General features: G+C 43.2%; 1 protein-coding gene across 1 annotated transcript; it reads right to left on the reverse strand.

Moving 5' to 3' along the window:
• Window positions 1-5,006: 5,006 nt before the first annotated feature.
• On the reverse strand, window positions 5,007-12,436 carry si:dkey-156n14.3 (zinc finger protein ZXDC). The gene is made up of 10 exons (XM_037101500.1): window positions 10,321-12,436; window positions 10,044-10,196; window positions 9,457-9,535; window positions 8,909-9,039; window positions 8,617-8,787; window positions 7,117-7,901; window positions 6,594-6,678; window positions 6,329-6,501; window positions 6,047-6,148; window positions 5,007-5,797 (listed from the first exon to the last, which is right to left on the reverse strand). The coding sequence occupies exons 1-10, from the start codon at window positions 12,308-12,310 to the stop codon at window positions 5,711-5,713; spliced, it is 3,756 nt and encodes a 1,251-aa protein (XP_036957395.1). The 5' UTR covers window positions 12,311-12,436; the 3' UTR covers window positions 5,007-5,710.
• Between the last annotated feature and the right edge of the window lie 5,911 nt (window positions 12,437-18,347).

Here is an 18,347-nt window from a genome sequence, read left to right on the forward strand (position 1 = left end):
TGTACAGTTGTGTATCGTCAGCAAAGCTATGAAAGCTGATGCCTCCTGATGACGTCACCAAGGGGAAGCATGTACAGATTAAAGAGAGTTGGACCTAAAATTGACCCTTGGGGAACCCCACACTTTATTTTGTGGGTTTCTGAGGAACATGTATCCATACTTACAAAGAAGTGTCGGTCTGTGAGGTAAGAAACGAACCAGTTGAGAACAGTACCAGAGAGGCCGACCAGGTTCTTCAGTCTATTTAATAAAATGTGATGGTCTACTGTATCGGAGGCGGCGGTTAGATCCAGCAGTACCAAGACTGTGAGTTTATGGTTATCTAAGTTGCACCTGATGTCATTTAAAATCTTTAAAAGGGCTGTCTCTGTACTGTGGTTCGTCCTAAAGCCAGACTGATACTTCTCTAAAATGTTGTTTGCAATTAAAAAATCAGTCACTTGATTAAAAACAAGTTTTTCCAAAATTTTACTTAAAAATGGTAAGTTGGATACCGATAATTATTAAAGATGTTGGGATCTAGGTTGCTCTTCTTCAGAAGGGGCTTCACCACCGCCGTTTTAAAGGAGGCGGGGAAGACACCCGTCTGAAGAGAGCAGTTCACCATATATAACAGCTGATCCTCAAAGAATCCACAAAGAGTTTTAAAAAACGGTGTGGGAATTGGGTCTAATAGGCAGGTCGTGGGCTTTACTTGGGAGAAAACTTGACCAAGTGTCCTCGCATCAACCAGGGCAAAACTCTCCAGTGTTTCCTCTGGTAAAATCAATGATCCAATTTAAAATCTGTTGAGGTAAAAGACTCGACCTGAGGTCATTGATTTTACTGAAGCGGTCTGCAAAATCCTCGCAAAAGGTGTCAGTTGGTGTTTTGGAAGATCTATTCAATTGTGGAGAAGAGGAATTTTTGGTTGTTTTTGTGTTTGTCGACTTATTTTTGGAAATGGGAGATTCTTGACTGTTTGACTGCGTTATTGTAGGTTTTGAGGTGTCCACATAAAATTTCATGGTGAACGTTTAACTTTGTTTTTCTCCATCTCCTCTCAGCACTCCTGCAGTTTCTCTTGAGTTTTTTAGTTTCTGTATTTCTCCACGGGGGTGTAGGTCTTGTATTAATGTTTTTTATTAAAAGTGGAGCCACTGAGCCAGTGGTCCAGCGCTGATTTTATTTTTTGGTTAAAGCTGTCAACAATAAAATCACATGGTGCTGGTAAAATTTCTGCAGGAGTGCTCTGCTGTGGGTCGGCTGCATGACATGCTGATTAAAATCTAGACAGTGTAGAAGGTTTAAAAATTCTCTCGACATTGAATCTGAGGAATTATCTATGTGTAAATTAAAATCAGCGGTTATTAATATTCTGTTATAATTGCTGTGAGTTATGGACAGTAGCTCTGAGAATTCACTGTTAAAAGAGGTGGAATAGCGGGGTGGTCTGTAGACTGTAATACAAAGGATGGGGGGGCTGCTAAAAACAAAGGCATGGTATTCAAATGATAAATATTTGTTAAAAAACACTTCATTTGACAACATGGTGTCTTTAGTGATTGATGCAGTTCCACCTCCTTTTTGTCCCCCTCTTGTAGAAAATAAAAAGTTAAAATTTGGTGGGGAAGCCTCAGTGAGAACAACAGGTGCATCAGTGCCAACGCATGTCTCTGTCAGGAGAATGCTGTCTAAGCTGTTGTCTAAAATTACATCATTTATGATAAAAGATTTGTTTAAAAGAGAGCCACGTTCAGCACGGCCATTTTAATGTCCGTGCTGAACTTGTGCTCATCATGTTTTTTCAGAGGAATGTTAAACACACAGTTTGGTCCAAAAACAGTCCTGTGTGTGATTTGTCTGCGTGAGAGTCTGGTTTCAATGGTTTGGATGTTGTCCTGTGCCTCGGGGGCGACTGAATGGGGGGCGTGTATTGTGTAGGTAGAGGCGGGTGAAGGTGAGTGAGTGGGGTGTGTGTTTACCGTGAGTCAGGAGGTGGGTGTGGTGCAGGAACAGACAGTCAGGTCAGTGTTGACACATAAAAGCCGTCATCCCTCCTGGTTTGGAGGGAAACTTGTCTTATATTTGTTGTGTAAGCTACATGACACCATTCAGTGTACTCCAGATTGACTGTATTTAATTCTGCTGGACAACAGAGTGTTTCAAGCCATGCAGTGTTTGCAGTCTGCCTGCTGTGTTTTGCTGGACTTTGCCAGAGTTTAACATGATTGACATTTTCACACGTCACCAAATTATCACCTGCTTGTTCTTCATTAATGTCTGCTATGAGACCTGGAATAAATTGTTGTTGTGTTGCTGCAGTCAGTCCTATACAAGAATACAAAAGTGTGTGCTGTTCATATCTAAATACACAAGATCATTTGATCAGTGAACAGTTTCTACTGAGAGGTTCTTCAGGGTATGCTTTGTCGGTCAAATTATCGGAAAAAACAACAACGTTAATCCAGGAAATGGTTAATTCCACCACAGGTCATTGCTGCTGTAGTTGCAGGCTTTGAACCGAAACAAGTCAGTGAGATGGTGATAACATGCCATTCTATGATATCGGCTTCTAGAGACAGACAAACACCCAGTAACAGCCTTGAGAGATGGATAGTTTATGTTAAAATCAACAAACTCTCTCAACACTACCACACAGTCATTGATTTCTGTTATGCTTTTCTTTTCAGTCCTGTTGCATCCAGATAGCCAGTATCTGTTAGCATTCACATTTAAAGGCCGGCACCTGACCTGGACCCGCCTGCCACAGGGCTTCGTTGATAGTCCTAAAGTACATATTGCAGTGTTGGGAGGTGATCTGCAGGAATTGATCGCCTCTGGGGGAAAGGTTCTGTTGCAATACGCTGATGATTTGTTGATTGAGTCTCCTGCCACACTGACTCTGTTTTGTTGGTGAAAAGACTGGCTGAGTGCGGCCACAAAGGTTCTTTACAGAAATTGCATTACTGTCAGCCTGAGGTCACCTATCTGGGTCATGTGTTGACAGACGGTCAGCGGCTGTTCTCTCCTGCAAGAGTGAAATTTCTGACAAGCATGTTCCACCTCCTCTGATGTGCAGTGGACTGAAAACATGAACACTGCCTGCCAAGATCTGAAGGCAACTCAGGAGCCGTGACTTATGGGCCCTCCCAACTACAAACAGGAATATACCGTCACTGTCTGTGAAAGGTTCGGTTCTGTCTCTGGCATTTTGGTGAAGAAACGTGTCATTTTTGTCATTCCTGTTGCATGTTACTCATCCAGGCTTTCTCCTTAGTCTGACTAAAATCGGACCAGATCGGATTTCTCATAGTCGAATTACAGCACCAGATTATTTGGTTGATAGTCGCATTACTCCTGCATGCATACGCTCCAGTGGATCGGATCGGATTTTGCATTCTGCGCAGGCGGCGTCTTTCCTCCGAAATCACCGCAAGAAAGAGCATCATCGTGCATCTAGTTTGTGTAATTATCATGTTCACCATATACGAAGTGTACAAAGATGTAGCTTCGTCTCGCTCTTCGTACGCCATCCTCGTTAAATGCCGAGGCAGCTGGTGACGTAAAGAGGTCAGCCGGAGGTGTTTCTGTTACCACTAGTTGAAATGGGCACAGCGCCACCTAGCGTACCGGGGTCTGACATGCTCCGGACCAATAATCCGATTTTCTCACCAGCATGTATACTGGGATAATCTGACTAAACTGTGCATGTGAATGACTGTATGATATCATTCTCAATTTTTTTCTCAAGTTTATATTACTATGACAATTTCTATTTTATGGTTAAAATGATTGTAATCCAATCTCATTAAAATGTTTTGATATTTAGTAATAACTTCACTCATCATTTTTTCAAATGTTTACAGCTATACTTTATGAATGATGTTTATTCATTTCTTATAATAAAATATGACAGTACTGTATAATAGATAAGATCAATTCAGTTAATTGCAGCAGAAGACAACATCATGCTACCTTGTGATAGTGCTCTTAACCTCTCTAAGGTAGAGTGGCCCACTCTACGCATGCAAAACGCATCCCTGCATCTGTTTTAGCATGGTAAATTCAATAATATGCTTAAGAAACCTAGATGATTAGGATGTGTTAACCCACTGTATTAATCAGTGTTTGCCTAAGAATCAAATATAGGCAGTGTTCTATATGAGTGTTGGAAATAATCACGACATAATCAGTAATTTCATAATTGCCAAAAATACACATTCTCTTTGTTTTGAAAGATTTAAGAGTACTTTTATGTGTCGCCCTCAACAATGTTCTGTTTAGCTAGATTAGTTATCGCAAGAGGTCTTTTTGTTTCATTTCTCTTAAAAATGGAAGTGGGATTTTTGGCTTCTTGTCAGGAAGCCTGTATGTCTCAGGACCTCTGCCTGTTATCCTGTTGCCAGGACATTAAATTGCATTTCCTCTTACCAAGGTCCAGTTTGGCTCGAAGGCAGAAATCCCTGGACATACTATTAGATTTCATGGGCAACACTTTTCCAAAATGGTCTAAATGTTTTGAAATATACCACAATTTCTGTATGCTGAACTGTGTGAAGATGTTAAAATGTAATTGAACCCTAATGTAAACCTTCCCTAACCTAAATTGAAATTTGGTAAGAAGAATGAAAAAGGGGGGATCTGTCATGGAAAAATATGATTCTCCCTGGTCATTCTGTCTCCACACACCAGGAGGTCATACGTATCTTGTACAGACATTAAAGTCTGGATATGGATGGTGACAATTTCTCTACGAACAATCTTCTCATGGTCTCTACTCAAAGCTACTGAAGATATGTCCCTTTAGTTCTCTGGTTAGAGGGGAGAGCCTCTTCATCATCCCCCTTGCTATGAAACACTGCTTCCTGACGCTGTAGGATATCATTTGGGCATTTCAACGTAAGCCATCAGAGACTTCATCTTTCATGAACCTTTGTGAATCATTTGAATCTTCATATTTTTAGCTTGTTCAAAGCATTTCTCATCTAAGGAAACGGGTAAAATGAAGGCCGACCCACAAGCTCTTCTGATTGTGCTTTGGGGTCATTCTTTAATTCTTCTGTGTTTGGCTCTGCCATTCTGTAAACCCACAGCTTAATAATAAATAAACAGATACAATAATAATAATAATAATAATAATAATAATAATAATCACAAGAAGGAAGTAACTTATTACAGACTGTATATAAAGACATGAACAGGCATATTTTCAACATGGACTTACTGCTGCCATAGAAAAATAAATCAACTAAAATATAAAACAAAATAGCAACACAGAAAGCAGATAACAGGCCAGAGGAGGAATGCACAGTGTGAGGTGTCTGTAAGGCAACTGGAGCGCAGACAGCATACTGTGTGTGCATGAGTGACAATGAGGCACCATAAAATAAACACCATTACTGTCAAAACCCACAGGACACAGAGCGTCTCACATGTGTATTTGACATTGGAACACTCTCAGGCTTGATTCTGGTACAAACTGGACTGAAATAAACACATAATTATCTTCTGAAAAAAGAAACCTCATCTCCTCTTCTCAAGGTGCATCATCTGGACTCATGTCTCCACCCCAAACTTTAACTTTAATTGACTGACACCTCCCGGGAAAAGGCAAGGCAACTGTCTGATGGAGTTCAACATCTCAGAGTTTGTTTGTTGCTGTAAACTGTGTACAGTGAAGAAGTCCATCACTGCAGCAAGCCTCTGAACTGCAGGTACTCTGTGGCGGTCACTCCAAGTCCTGAAGGTTGATTGTGCTTCCTGTGAACTGAGAGTTGTCGGAGCCGTTGTCTTCCTCCGTCATCACTGAAGGTTCCTGTGAGCAGACAGTCAGAGCTCAGTTCTATTCCATCAGAACTGAATGATTATTACAGTTTCATGGTGTCTGAGTTCACTTTTGTGAATGGAATAGGACTGAAAGTACACTGCGCCACAGTTTACTTTGCTGGGAAGAATAACCTCACTGCATCACTAGATGCAGTTTTGTGACTCCTCATTAAAGCTAGTGACACAGTGTTGATATAAATAAAAGGCATCAGAATTGGTAAATGAAAACTTCTGTCACCTGTAAAATGTTGACGGGCAGGTCAGCAGTGAGCTGAGAGTGGGAGCTGGAGGACTGTGAACTCAGCTGGAAGGCCAGGTCACCATCACTGGCTGGGTCATCCTATGTATACACACTCTGATCAGCAGGTCTTTCAAAATATTACTCAGTGCAGTCAGAATCATTCCATTGGGAAAATGCTTCTAATATTATTTTCTCTCTTAAGTAATGCAGCTAAATCAGATGTACACATAGTGCAGCTGGGAAACAAATTGCATTGTACTAAAGTGTTGGAGATTTCACCTGCAGCAGCTGAATCTGGACATACTGGGCCCCAGTGACGGGGTCACGCAGAGTCAGACCCCCATTAGCTGCTGCCCCTCCTTCTCCATAACGAGCACTAGAGGGAGCTGTCGACGCAGGCACCATGGCAGTCTTCGCTCCTTTGGTTCTTCTCTGACTCGATGCTGAACTCCCTGGATTAGATATAGAGAACACGGCCGTCACTTGCTAGTGTACCATGCGGAGCATTAAACTAAAGTCTAATATTGGTCAACATTTGTCTCACCAGGGGAGGCTGAGGGACCTCTTTGCTTCTTCTTCTTGGCCAGCTGGATGGCTCTATAGTCAGTCCTGGCAGAGCCTCCACTCTCCTGACACACACAACAAGTACTTTCAAACCACTGAATACAAAGACTAATGTGCATATCCTTAAAAGAATTGGGTAAATTTAGCATCACATTGCTTTAACAAATTTAAAAAATGTGTAGAATAAGAGATATTTTATTTCATGCATTTTGTTCTTGTTCTCTTTAAAAATCTGGTGCCTTCATAGTACACAATGCCACTTAACTGCCATTAGTTCAACTGAGGTTTAGGGTGCTCATTGCTTGAAGTTGCTTATGTAGCCTTGAGACTCAAGACTCAGGCAGAGATTAGCAGGTTACATAGTAGAAGTAGTGACTAAAGTGACTTGAGGACATTTATCAGAATTTACAGGACTCCTTCTGGAGAAACTGAAGTCTGGATTCCCTAAAACCTGGAAACAAACTTGTGTGTAAAATGGTGACGTTTCCCTTTAAAAGACTCACCAGGAAGCTGCTTGGTGACACTGCGTTGAGTTCCTGCTCTTTCTGTGGGTTGAAGCTGCTGTTGTGACTGGGAAACACAAACTGAGTGAGAACTTTTCCTCCCTCTTGCGGCCCCAGGACATCCACGCAGCCCAGCAGAGGCCCTGATCCCCCTGAGCCCCCAACATCCACCACCTTTGAGGGTGAGGCCAGCAGCTCAGCAACAGGGGCAACTGCCAGGATGGCTGTGGGCTCCACGCTCAGGGTACTGGAGGAGCTGAGTGGGTGCTGTAGAGTGGGGTCCACAGAGGCAGCAGCACCCTGCATGGTGAGGGCTGTGAGGGTCCCTAGGGCCTCTGGGGTTACTGTCTGCACATCATCCAGATTGAGAGTACCCTGTGGGGGGAGGACGTCCCCCACTGTTCCTTCCAGACCATGGTGGGGGCCCATGTCAGCACTGGCTGCCAGGATAAGAGGGTCCACAGCTTTGGCCAACGCTGTGCTAGTACCGGTGCCGAGTGCAGTGCTGACTGAGGAAGGGTCGATGGTGAGGATGCCTGAGCTGACCAGGGAGAGGTCCATGGTGAAAGTGCCACTGGAGCTGCTCCCCCCAACGGGAATTCCCACTCCAATACCAGTCGTGGGCACACTGCCTCCAGGCACAGCAGAAAAAAGAGAGCTGAGGTCCAAGTTGGTCAGCTGATCGCTCCCGGCAATACCAGGTCCTGCAACTGTTGTTGGGGTGGAGCTGATGAGCTCGCTGCTGGGGGTCAGGGTGGGTGTGGTCTCCATCTGGCTAAGAACATCTGGGATGGAGAGGGGAAGGTTTCAGAGTTGTAAGATAGTACATTTAATCAGAAATCTGTAGTGAAATTAATTATTATATAAAGTTTAGTAAAACTGTTTTATACCAACAAAACCAAACACCACTCCACTCTTTACTCCACTAACAATGATCCTAAAGCTTACACTAATTCCATCTTGAGCCAGCCACAAAAATACATTATCACAAAAAGTATGAAGAGGAAAAGTCATCCTCATTTAAGTATCCATACAATGGCCACTTACTGGTTGTGACAAACCAGAACAGACTGCTTCTCTAGCAAAATATGTTTGTATGCCTTTGTGAGCTTAGCCTTGCTACGTGGGATTGCTGAATATTTATGGGTTTCATCATTAGTGAACTCAAGTGTTGGCAAGTTAACATAGTGATATAATCTAATTTCAACACTTGTGCTGGTCTTACATTGTTTAAAACATGTGTATTTGTCACGGAACTCTCCCTCTGTCAAACATTTAGTCATACGCGCCAAACATCTGCCCTGGAGTTTGTTCTATTTTAGCACCATGAAGCATATCATGAAATTGCACAAAGACATAAATGAGCAACCTATTAGCTGCACCACACTGGATAGCGAGGAAAATTTTAAAAAATTAAATAGCAGTTTTAAATACCCCCAGTCAGAAAACTCCACTACGTGCATTATTTCGGGGTCAGGGGCCACAGTGACGGCTACTGACCAGGGCTGAGGTGGTGATGTTTGAGCATGTGGCTCTTAAGGCTGCTGCGGGAGGAGAAGTGCTTGGAGCAGTTAGCCACAGGACAGCGGGTCCTCAGGGTGCTGGCATCCTGCTTATGTTTCTTGGAGTGGATGTACAGGCTGCTGCGTGCTGAGAACTTCGCATTACAACCTGAAGAATGGAAGGAGACAAATCAGGTTAAAATTATTTGTTTTACTATCTGAAAGAAAAAGAAAGCAGTCTTTCTGTTCACTTATCAAATAATTGCAGATTCAGTGACTTTCTCCCATACCTTCTGCATGGCACTGGAAGGGCTTGGTGCCCAGATGGGTGATACTGTGACCTTTGAGGTGTTCTGCACGGGTGAAGGATTTCCCACAACCCTCCTCTGTACAGACAAAGCGACGGTCATCATCATGTTTCCTGATGAACACAGAGAAGGAGACTGTTGCCAGTGACACATGTACCAACTCAAGAGATACAACAGGAGGACAGATAAAGACACTTGAGAAAAAAAATGTCCTTTTTTGTTAAGGCAACTACATCAACAACTTAATTTCACCAGTAAGGTAAAACTATAGCAGCAAAGTGAAGTTAACTGCAAAAAAAGATGTTAGGATAGAAATGTTACATCACACCTGAGGTATCAGAGGTACCTGAGAAAGAGCTGCATCAACACCACTGTAACATCATGCATGACAAGATATAAAATCCAGTGCATGGACCGCAAAGTCTGAGAACAGCGTCTACAGCCAGGATAGCTCTACTTCAAACTGACATTCATTGACAGTATCACCCTGTTAATACAAAAGGGGAAAGCATCTGATTATAAGCTCCTACCGTTTATGACGGAGTAACTTAGACATACTGGTGAAGGACCAGCCACAGCCCTCTGAGTCACACACAAAAGGCCTCTCACCTGGAAACAGAAATGTTAAAGTTTATTTAGAAGTCTGTGTACCAGTGCACAGGATATAAGACCTGTATCACTAAGAGCAATCAGCTGGTCACAACCAGGGCTTTCTGCTAGCTGGCTCACTTTTATCTGCTGAGACCAATGTCAACAGCAAACTTCCTTTAGAGTGGGTTCAGTCTGGAGGATTCAGGCAGACATTTCCTGAGATTTCAGTTAATTATAAGGTTTTGAAAATATGCTGAATTAACAGCTGCTCTCATCTTGAAATGAGTGAACAGAGAGCAACACATTCACAACATCATGTGATTGAGGAATGACTTACACTTAAAGATAAATCGCCTCAAACATCTCTGTGGACTGAATACTCACCATTGTGATACCTAGAAAAACAGGTTTAAACACAGCAACTTTTCACTGTTTGGTTGGTTAAAGATGATTAGATCATTCCTCCTGAGCCAACAGTGGGAAGTTTTAGCAATATTACAGACACTGTAACCTAATATCATCTTACCAGTGTGACTTCTCATATGGATTTTGAGACGACAGGCCTTGTCATACATCTTGTCACAGCCTGGGTAGGTGCAGGTGAATTGGCCCGTTTCTCTGAAGTGAGTGCGATTGTGGGAGAACAGGGCACTGAAGGTGATGAAGGTCTTCTCACAGCCTGCGAAGGACGGGGGGGTTCATTTAATCAGGCTATGCTATGAGGTAGCTTGATTTATATCCTGTATCTGTGCAGTACAAACAGAAGCAAAAAAAAAAACATTTTATAAATGAGCATGAGGTACCTGGGAATTCGCACTTGTGCGGCCTCTGCGGTTCAAAGTGGACCCTCTGGTGATTAGTGAGTCTTGTAGCGCTACGGAACCTCTCACTGCAGATCTCGCAGATGAAGGCATTTCCCTGTTCATGGGCTTTGACATGAGCTTTCAGGTTGTAGACTGTGGTGAAACGCCGCCCACAGCCTTCAAACTGACAGGTATGTGGCCGCTGCTTCTCATGGGACTGAAGATGACGCTTCAGCTTGTATGAGGTGGCGAAAGCCCATCCGCAGCCCTCAGTGGTGCACTGGTAGGGACGTGGGTCGTCTGCATGGTTCAGGAGATGAACCTTGAGCTTCTGACGTGTGTCAAATATACAGGAGCAGCCCGGCTCTGGACAGCCAAACGAGGCCACTGTCTCTTTCTTGAACTTGATTAGTGGTATGGCCTGCAAGTCCCCGTTGACACAGTCTGCAACAGTGGCTTTGGGGTGCGGAATGACCAGGTCAGCCTCTGTTACAGCACACAGCACACCAGCTTCCTGCTTGACGATGGGACATGAGTCCAGAGAAGTACCAAGCTCTGACAATGAGCAGTCATCCACCAGAGCCAGCTCAGAGTCGCTCACAGACAAACCGGGCCTGGGCTCGTCCTGCTGGCTGGAGCTCGATACCGCCAGCTTGCTGATCTTCCCGATAGATTTTGTGCCACTATCATAGTTGAGAAGAACAATATCCTCATGATCTTTCATACCCAGGTGCTCCTTTAGACTGACCATGTCATCTTCTTTGTGTACATATCCTTCCGGTGGGGCAGCGAGAGTCAGTATCCCGTTTTCTATGGTCACTATGATGCTTTGGTTGTTGATCGTGATAGTTCCGGAAAAGGTCTCACTAGCAGGCGGACTTGTGGAGGCCGTGATCGGGTTTGCACTATCCAGCAGCCTCGATGAATCTGAAATAAAGTCCGAGGTGTCCATGGAGTCCACGATGCCCGAGCTCCCTGTCATCAAGGCGCTGCTCTCGTCAATACGGGAGTGCGACGAAAGTTCCCTTACCAGTTTGCTTTCATTGTTTTCGGTACAAATCTGGCCACAAATCTTATCGCCATATTTGTTCGTCAAAACAACGTCTTCGACAGTGTGGCAGTAGACAGTCTGTTTAGCATTAGTCACAATCGAAGTGTCATTTGTCAAATTAAAAACATGCTCAGTTTTTTTCAGGACCTGGGTATCGAGACAGTTCAGGTTGTCATTAGATTCACAGAGACTAACGTCGCTGCTGTTTCCCACCTCCATGGAGCCACCAGGACTTGATTTAGAGCACTCTGGCATTTTACCTTTCATTTTATCGCTGTCCTCGCATGATACATCCGCTCGGACTTTGTTGGCCTCACCGTTGCCATTCTCCTGGACGACATTAAACACGACATACAATTCCTTCGTGGTTTTGTCCGCCCTATTCAAGCTCCCCGGCGCAGCAGCGCTGTGGCTGGCCAGAGAGGGGTGCTTGAAGGCGCAGTCTTCGCGCTGCTGCCGTAAAACTGGAGACGGTAACGTTAAATGCCGCTGCGGCATCGATTCCTCTTCCCCTTCAAAAAGAGGCAGCGCCATTTGCAATATGGTATCATCGTTCTCTACACCATATTTACAGGCAGTCCTTCCAAACTCCTGCGAACTAAGTAGTGCGACGAGCTCATTTTCTCTCTCTATATTGGACGTTACGTGTTGAAGTCCGGCACTTTGTCTATTGGTTGCTGGTGGTTTAGTGACAGGCGAACAAGCGCCGCTGCCATTTTCCACCAGTAGGTGAAACGGTGATGTCCTTGGCCTGTTGTTGCTGTTGTTGTTTTTACTCTGTAAATCAGGCGACTCAAGTAGTCTGTCCGCTTCGTTTTCGGTGGAAATAAAACGAGGAATCGACGCTGTGGCTGGTCGCAGACGAGAGGGAGTGATTCTATGTAGGGCGCCATGTTGAGAGTGAATGTTTTGGGCATCAGAAAGCCCCTGCATTTCCATCTTGGTATCCCTGTAGCAGCGACACAGAAAAGACCCGCCCTTGTAGGTGGAGGCGATCCATACAGCCACTACGCAGTTTACAGCAGTCCCTGTGCTGCCTTCAGGGTCACAATGGGAATCCTGTTATCACTGCTGGAGCGACTTTAAATGTTGTAATTATTATTATTATTTTTTGCTAATAAATAAAAGCCACGTGAAACTTGGCATTTTCTGTATGAATTTCGCTCATTCAACTTCCCAGGGTCGGTTTTTTTATACGCTCAGAATTAAGGAGAATAAAGGCATAAGTAATGGGCTCATGTTTAAACCACCAAACACACTTAATGCACGTCTGTGTTTAGCTATTTCTGTAGTATGACAGCTGTATGACAGAACAACTCCTACAAGTGGTTCAGAGGAACAGTTTCAATAAAGACGTGTGTGCGTAATGTCTTCCTAAAATTCTGGTTTAGTAGGTAGGAGCCGAGAACGACACCTGAAGGCCGACCGTTTACTTACATATTGAAACTCTGGAGTGGATTTTATAGCAGTGAATCCGAGTTGGGTTTGTTATCAGTAAGTAGCAGTTACAAGCTCATCAGTATAGTTAGGTAATCTATACCGGCCATAGTCGCAATGATCCAACTCAAATCACTTTTCATTCCATGAAGAATCAACATTTCCAGTCCCGGTCAGTGTGTTGTTTTTTTTTCCCCCATTGTATCGCCACTCAGTGGCAGTATAGTACTATAGAATATTGGAAAAAGTCCTCCTTATAGATTATCTCCTCTGTAATTAAACCAAGTTAAAACAAGTTATTCAAGCCTCACTGTTATTCTGATTGTAATGTGGATGGTAAAAGCACATAGTAGAAAAAAAACCAAAACAAAACAAAAAAATATCCATTAGGTCTATCAAGCAGAAGAAATAATTTGTAAAAACACTTCACATTCATATACCATAACAAAGTTTTCACATTGCCTACATGTTTTGGCTGCATGTAAAGTCATTTAAGGGGCTCTATGAAAGTTATTAATGGACAAAAGTGTTTTTTGTTTTTTTTAAAGTGATCTTCCCTGCAGTTGATATTTTTATTGGATCAAGCTCCTCCCCTCCCCTTACTATCTTGGAACAACTTTTCTCAACAGTAATATATATATATATATATATATATAGAAGTAATGAATAACTTTTATAACTTCATATATATATATATATGAAGTTATAAAAGTTATTCATTACTTCTTTGTAATCATGATAGCAATCATTACACATTTCATTATTAATACACTCTTTTTACTTGCCAGTGGTATATGGCCAGTGTGTAGAGTTCTAAATACTTTTGACAAGCTAAACTTGAAGTTAACCAACTTGGTCAGCAGAAGTCTCAAGTGCACATGCTCTATGGCACCCCAGCTGGACAGCCATCGCCACAATTTACATCTGATTCTGTTAGAAACACTGCATTGTCATAAGAGGATATGTGTGCGAGCTAAGGTGTGATCAAGGAACCAAATTTGTTGGTGCAAGACATGAACTTGCAGAACTCATGAAAGAAATGGACCGACAAAGAGTGAAGGACCTACAATGTGAATTTCTCACGAACCCTCCAGTGGCAGGTCAAATTGGCTGTCTGGGAGAGTCAAATAAGAACTATAAGGAGTTCCTAATGACATTCTTGTCAGCACAAAGGCCACAGAGCCTCTCATTCATGTATGACGTAATGGCCATCATTAACAGCAGGCTACTTATCACGGAATATTTTACTGACCCATTCGGACCTGAACCTTTAACTCCAAACCCAATCCTTATAATGAAGTCCAAGATCATTCTGCCTCTACCTAGACAATTTGGCAGAGAAGTCTCAGAGAAGCTCAGTATTTGGTTTATACATTTTGGACTAGTTGGAGGAAAGTATGTCTTTTTAATTTAATGTATGTATAAGTGGCACAAGAACAGAGGAAACATGAAGGTCAGTGACAAGATAATCTTGCACAACACAATGAATGGAAGTTGGCCAATATCACATAAGTGTTGCTGGGTCCGGTATGGTTGGGACTGATCCTTTTACGAGGGTCAGTGTCGAGGCAAAGCCAGCTTTGTACTGACCCTCGTTACTGAAGCAGTCTGATGTGAAGTGATTAGCAAACACATACAAGCTAACACGAACCGTAGCCGGCACGTTGTCTTAAAATATGAAACGCAACCACTGTCTCTTCTGTTTTCTAGCTTGGACAGAATATTGGCACTTGTGTTGATTTATACAACCAACCACATAGCACTTTGTGTGTCCAGCCCTGAGCGACGACATTGTGAAACACTGCTGTCTCACAAAACTTCACCTCGGGGATGAACACCCCACTCTCGGATATCTCCTATCACAGCACAGAGGAGGTCGGACTATGATAATGACTACTTTCATTACAAAACGACAGGAGCTGAATCTGAACAGCCTGTTGGAGCGCCGTGTTACCAGTGGGTGGGCTGCAGAGACCATGCAGGAATTGCTTGTTTTTCTCATTCTGGGAGTTGGCAGGCTCAGGGAGGACCAGTTTATATATGTAGAGACCAGAGAAATGTTATGTATCAGACTTTCTGTTAATGTAACTCTCTGTTAATGTAACTTGTAAACTGTGATTTGTTGCACTTTTCTGTACACGCAACATCTATTGCATGTCTGTCCATCCTGGAAAAGGGATCCATCCTCTGTGGCTCTTCCTGAGGTTTCTTCCATTGTTTTTTTTTTCCCCTGGTAAAAGGGGTTTTTTTTTCCATCAACATGTAAAGTTTTTCTTCACTCGAATAGAGGGTCTAAGGACAGAGGATGTTGTTCACTGTACAGATTGTAAAGCCCATTGAGGCAATGTGATTGTGATTTTGGGCTGTATAAGTAAAAGTGATTTGATTTGATCTGAGTTATGTTCAATGGTAATAACAGGAAATGTTTTATTGAGAAGTTGAAGTGCGTAATTGCAATAACCACTGTGCTTAGAGAAATCCCACATTGAGGATGTGTAATGTGCTGGGAGTGAAGCTGTTGTCATTATATCATTTCATCATTTGTTTCGTTTTTCTAAGACCGATGTCTTGATTGAGTTGCATTTGTCCTTTAAATATTGTTTTACCTGGCAAATTTTATAGTGCCTTTATTTTGAAGGCTCAGCAAAATTACCTAAGAATCTCAACAGGCTGCTCCAGCATGAGCAGGTCTCTTAGACAGCAGCAGGGGCAAGCAGTAAGCATGGATAGCTGTGCTGCAGTGAAAGGATAGTTGCTTGCCATAACCAACTTTAAGCGGACTTGAAACTATTTTTTTTTTTTTTTTTGTAATTTAAGTTTTTATTTATAAACATGGTACACAGCTCATTGGGCACAGCTTACATACATAATAAAGTCGGACAAAAAATGACAAATTGGTTGGGTGTACCTGGTTAAAGGAGTGAATAACAATACAATACAATAATACAAAAAACAAAAATACAGAGGTGCAGGTGGGGGCGGCTGTAGCTCAGCGGGTAGAGCAGGTCGACTAGTGATTGCTGGTTCAAATCCCGGCTCTGGGCAGGGCTGAGCTGTGTGTTGAAGTGTCCTTGAGCAAGATACTGAACCCCACATTGCTCATCAGTGAGGGCCCTGCAATGAGCTGGCGACTTGTCCAGGGAGTACCCTGTCCTCGCCCTGAGACAAAGCTGGGATTGGCTCCAGCAGCAACACCCCGCGACCCCTTGGAAAGGGATAAGCAGCTATGGACAATGACATGACATGACAGAGGTGCAGGATTGCAAACAAACAGCCTACTATTTAGAGGTCAGGTAGTCCATAAAATACTTCCAGCTTCCTAGAGCCACACGTCCTCTGCCCCTTACTCTTGCCAACATAATCTCACATGATGCTGTTTCACTCATCAAAGCTTTCCACTCATTAAATGTTGGGGTAGTGGATGCTTTCCAATGTCTTAGAATAATCCTGGCAGCTGAGGGTGTCCCCACCATCAACACTGAATGAACGCTTTTGGTCAATTTTGGAATTTCTGTTTTATCTCCCATAAGGCAAAGGCGTGGGGATAGTGGCAAGGATATTCCTATCCACACCTCTAAGAATTTTAATACACTTTGCCAAAGTAGGTTAACCATAGAACATTCCCATATGAGATGTATGAATGTGCTCATCTCTGTCTTGCAATTCCAGCATGTGTTGGTACTTATTAGTCCTACTTTGAAAAGCCTATATGGTGTCCAGTAATACCAGTGTAAAATTTTTAATTGAGTGAATTTACCTCTAGTTTCCTTGATATATGTACCATTATCAGCCACAATTTGTTTCCATGTATCTTCATCAATATGACAATTAAGGTCCCTCGGCCAGATTAACCTCAAATTGTTACATGAGCTACTAGTTAAATAGATTGAATTAGTATAGAATGTTGATGCTTTGTGGTTAAGTGGGTTTTGGAGATCAGTTAATTATTGGGTCAATTATTGGGTTGTTGGTTTCATTTGGTTGACACTTCTTCATTAAGCAATGTCTAACCTGCAAGTATTTCCAAAAGTCACTCTTCTCTTGTAGATTATATTCTTACCATTTTTATAGAGATTGCTTATAGTGTGTATTCCACTGTCTAACCATCTTCTCCAAAATATTGTTTGTTTCCCTATTTTTACTTCTGGGTTTAACCAAAGTGAGGCATATTGCTGTTTACGATGTGAGATCTTGTGCATTTTATGAACTTTTGCCCAGATCTCCCAAGAGTGTTTAATAATTGGATTATAATCTCTCTTATTCTTTGACTGCTGGGTTATCACACACATAGGGTGGAATGGCACGGCAAGAGCCTTTTCAATAGCAGCCCATTCTAAACCATCCACTGTCCCACTCCAGAGTTTAGCTAGCTTGGCCATTTCAAATGACCAGCTATACAGTCTAACATCAGGTAAACCAAGCCCACCTTTATCTTTGGGTGCATACATTTTGCTCATCTTAAATCTGGGCTTCCTTCCAGCCCACAGAAAGTCTTTAATGAGACTATCATACTGTTTATGATAGTCTCATCATTTCACAAAGGAGCGTTTTCGTGTGGACGGCCCCTCAGCCCCCCTGCTCCAGTGTGTCCCTCTCGTCTCTCCAGGTGAGAAATTAGTTGAGGAAGATGAAGGTGAAGAAGGCTATGGGTCCAGATGGGATCAGCTCCAGGCTCCCCAAGTCCTGTGCAGACCAACTGTGCTGGAATGTGGAATATATATTCAACATGAGCCTGAAGGTGGGAAAAGTGCCACTGCTGTGGAAAACCTGCGTGGCATATCAACCTGGCATCGGAGTGGACGACACCATCATCTTCCTCCTGGACAGATCACTGTCTCTCCTGGAGAAGCCTGGAAGCTCTGTAAGGATCATGTTCTTTGATTTCTCCAGTGCTTTTAGCGCCATACAGCCTGCACTTTTGGGGGACAAGCTGGAGCTCACAGGGGTGAACCAACACCTCATGTCCTGGATCCTGGATTACCTCACTAACCGGCCACAGTATGTGAGGACTCAGGACTACGTGTCGGACACAATAATCTGCAGTACAGTGGCCCACAGGGAACAGTCCTGGACCCCTTTCCTTTTCACGCTGTATACCACAGACTTCTACCACCAATCCCCTCACTGCCATCTACAAAAGTTGTCATCGGCCGTATCAGAGACGGGGATGACAGCGCCTACATAGAACTTATTCAGGACTTTTGGGACTGGTGCCAGCATAACCACCTCCAGCTCAACGCTGGGAAGACCAAAGAGCTGGTGGTGGGTTTCTGCAGGCACAGACAACCCTGCACACAGGTGAACATCCAGGGAACAGACAGTATCTGGGAGTTCACCTGATCACAGGTGAATGACACTGGACTGATCACACTGCAACAACATATAAGAAAGGTCAGAGCAGACTGTATCTGGAGTGCAGGGGGACCTCCTGACCTCTTTCTATGACTCTGTGGTGGCATCAGCCATCTTCTATGGAGAAGTCTGCTGGAGCAGCAGCATCTCAGCAGCAGACAGGAGGAGACTTGATAAACTTATCAAG

The sequence above is a fragment of the Acanthopagrus latus genome, chromosome 6 (genome assembly GCF_904848185.1).
Source record: "Acanthopagrus latus isolate v.2019 chromosome 6, fAcaLat1.1, whole genome shotgun sequence".
Taxonomy (NCBI): domain Eukaryota; kingdom Metazoa; phylum Chordata; class Actinopteri; order Spariformes; family Sparidae; genus Acanthopagrus; species Acanthopagrus latus.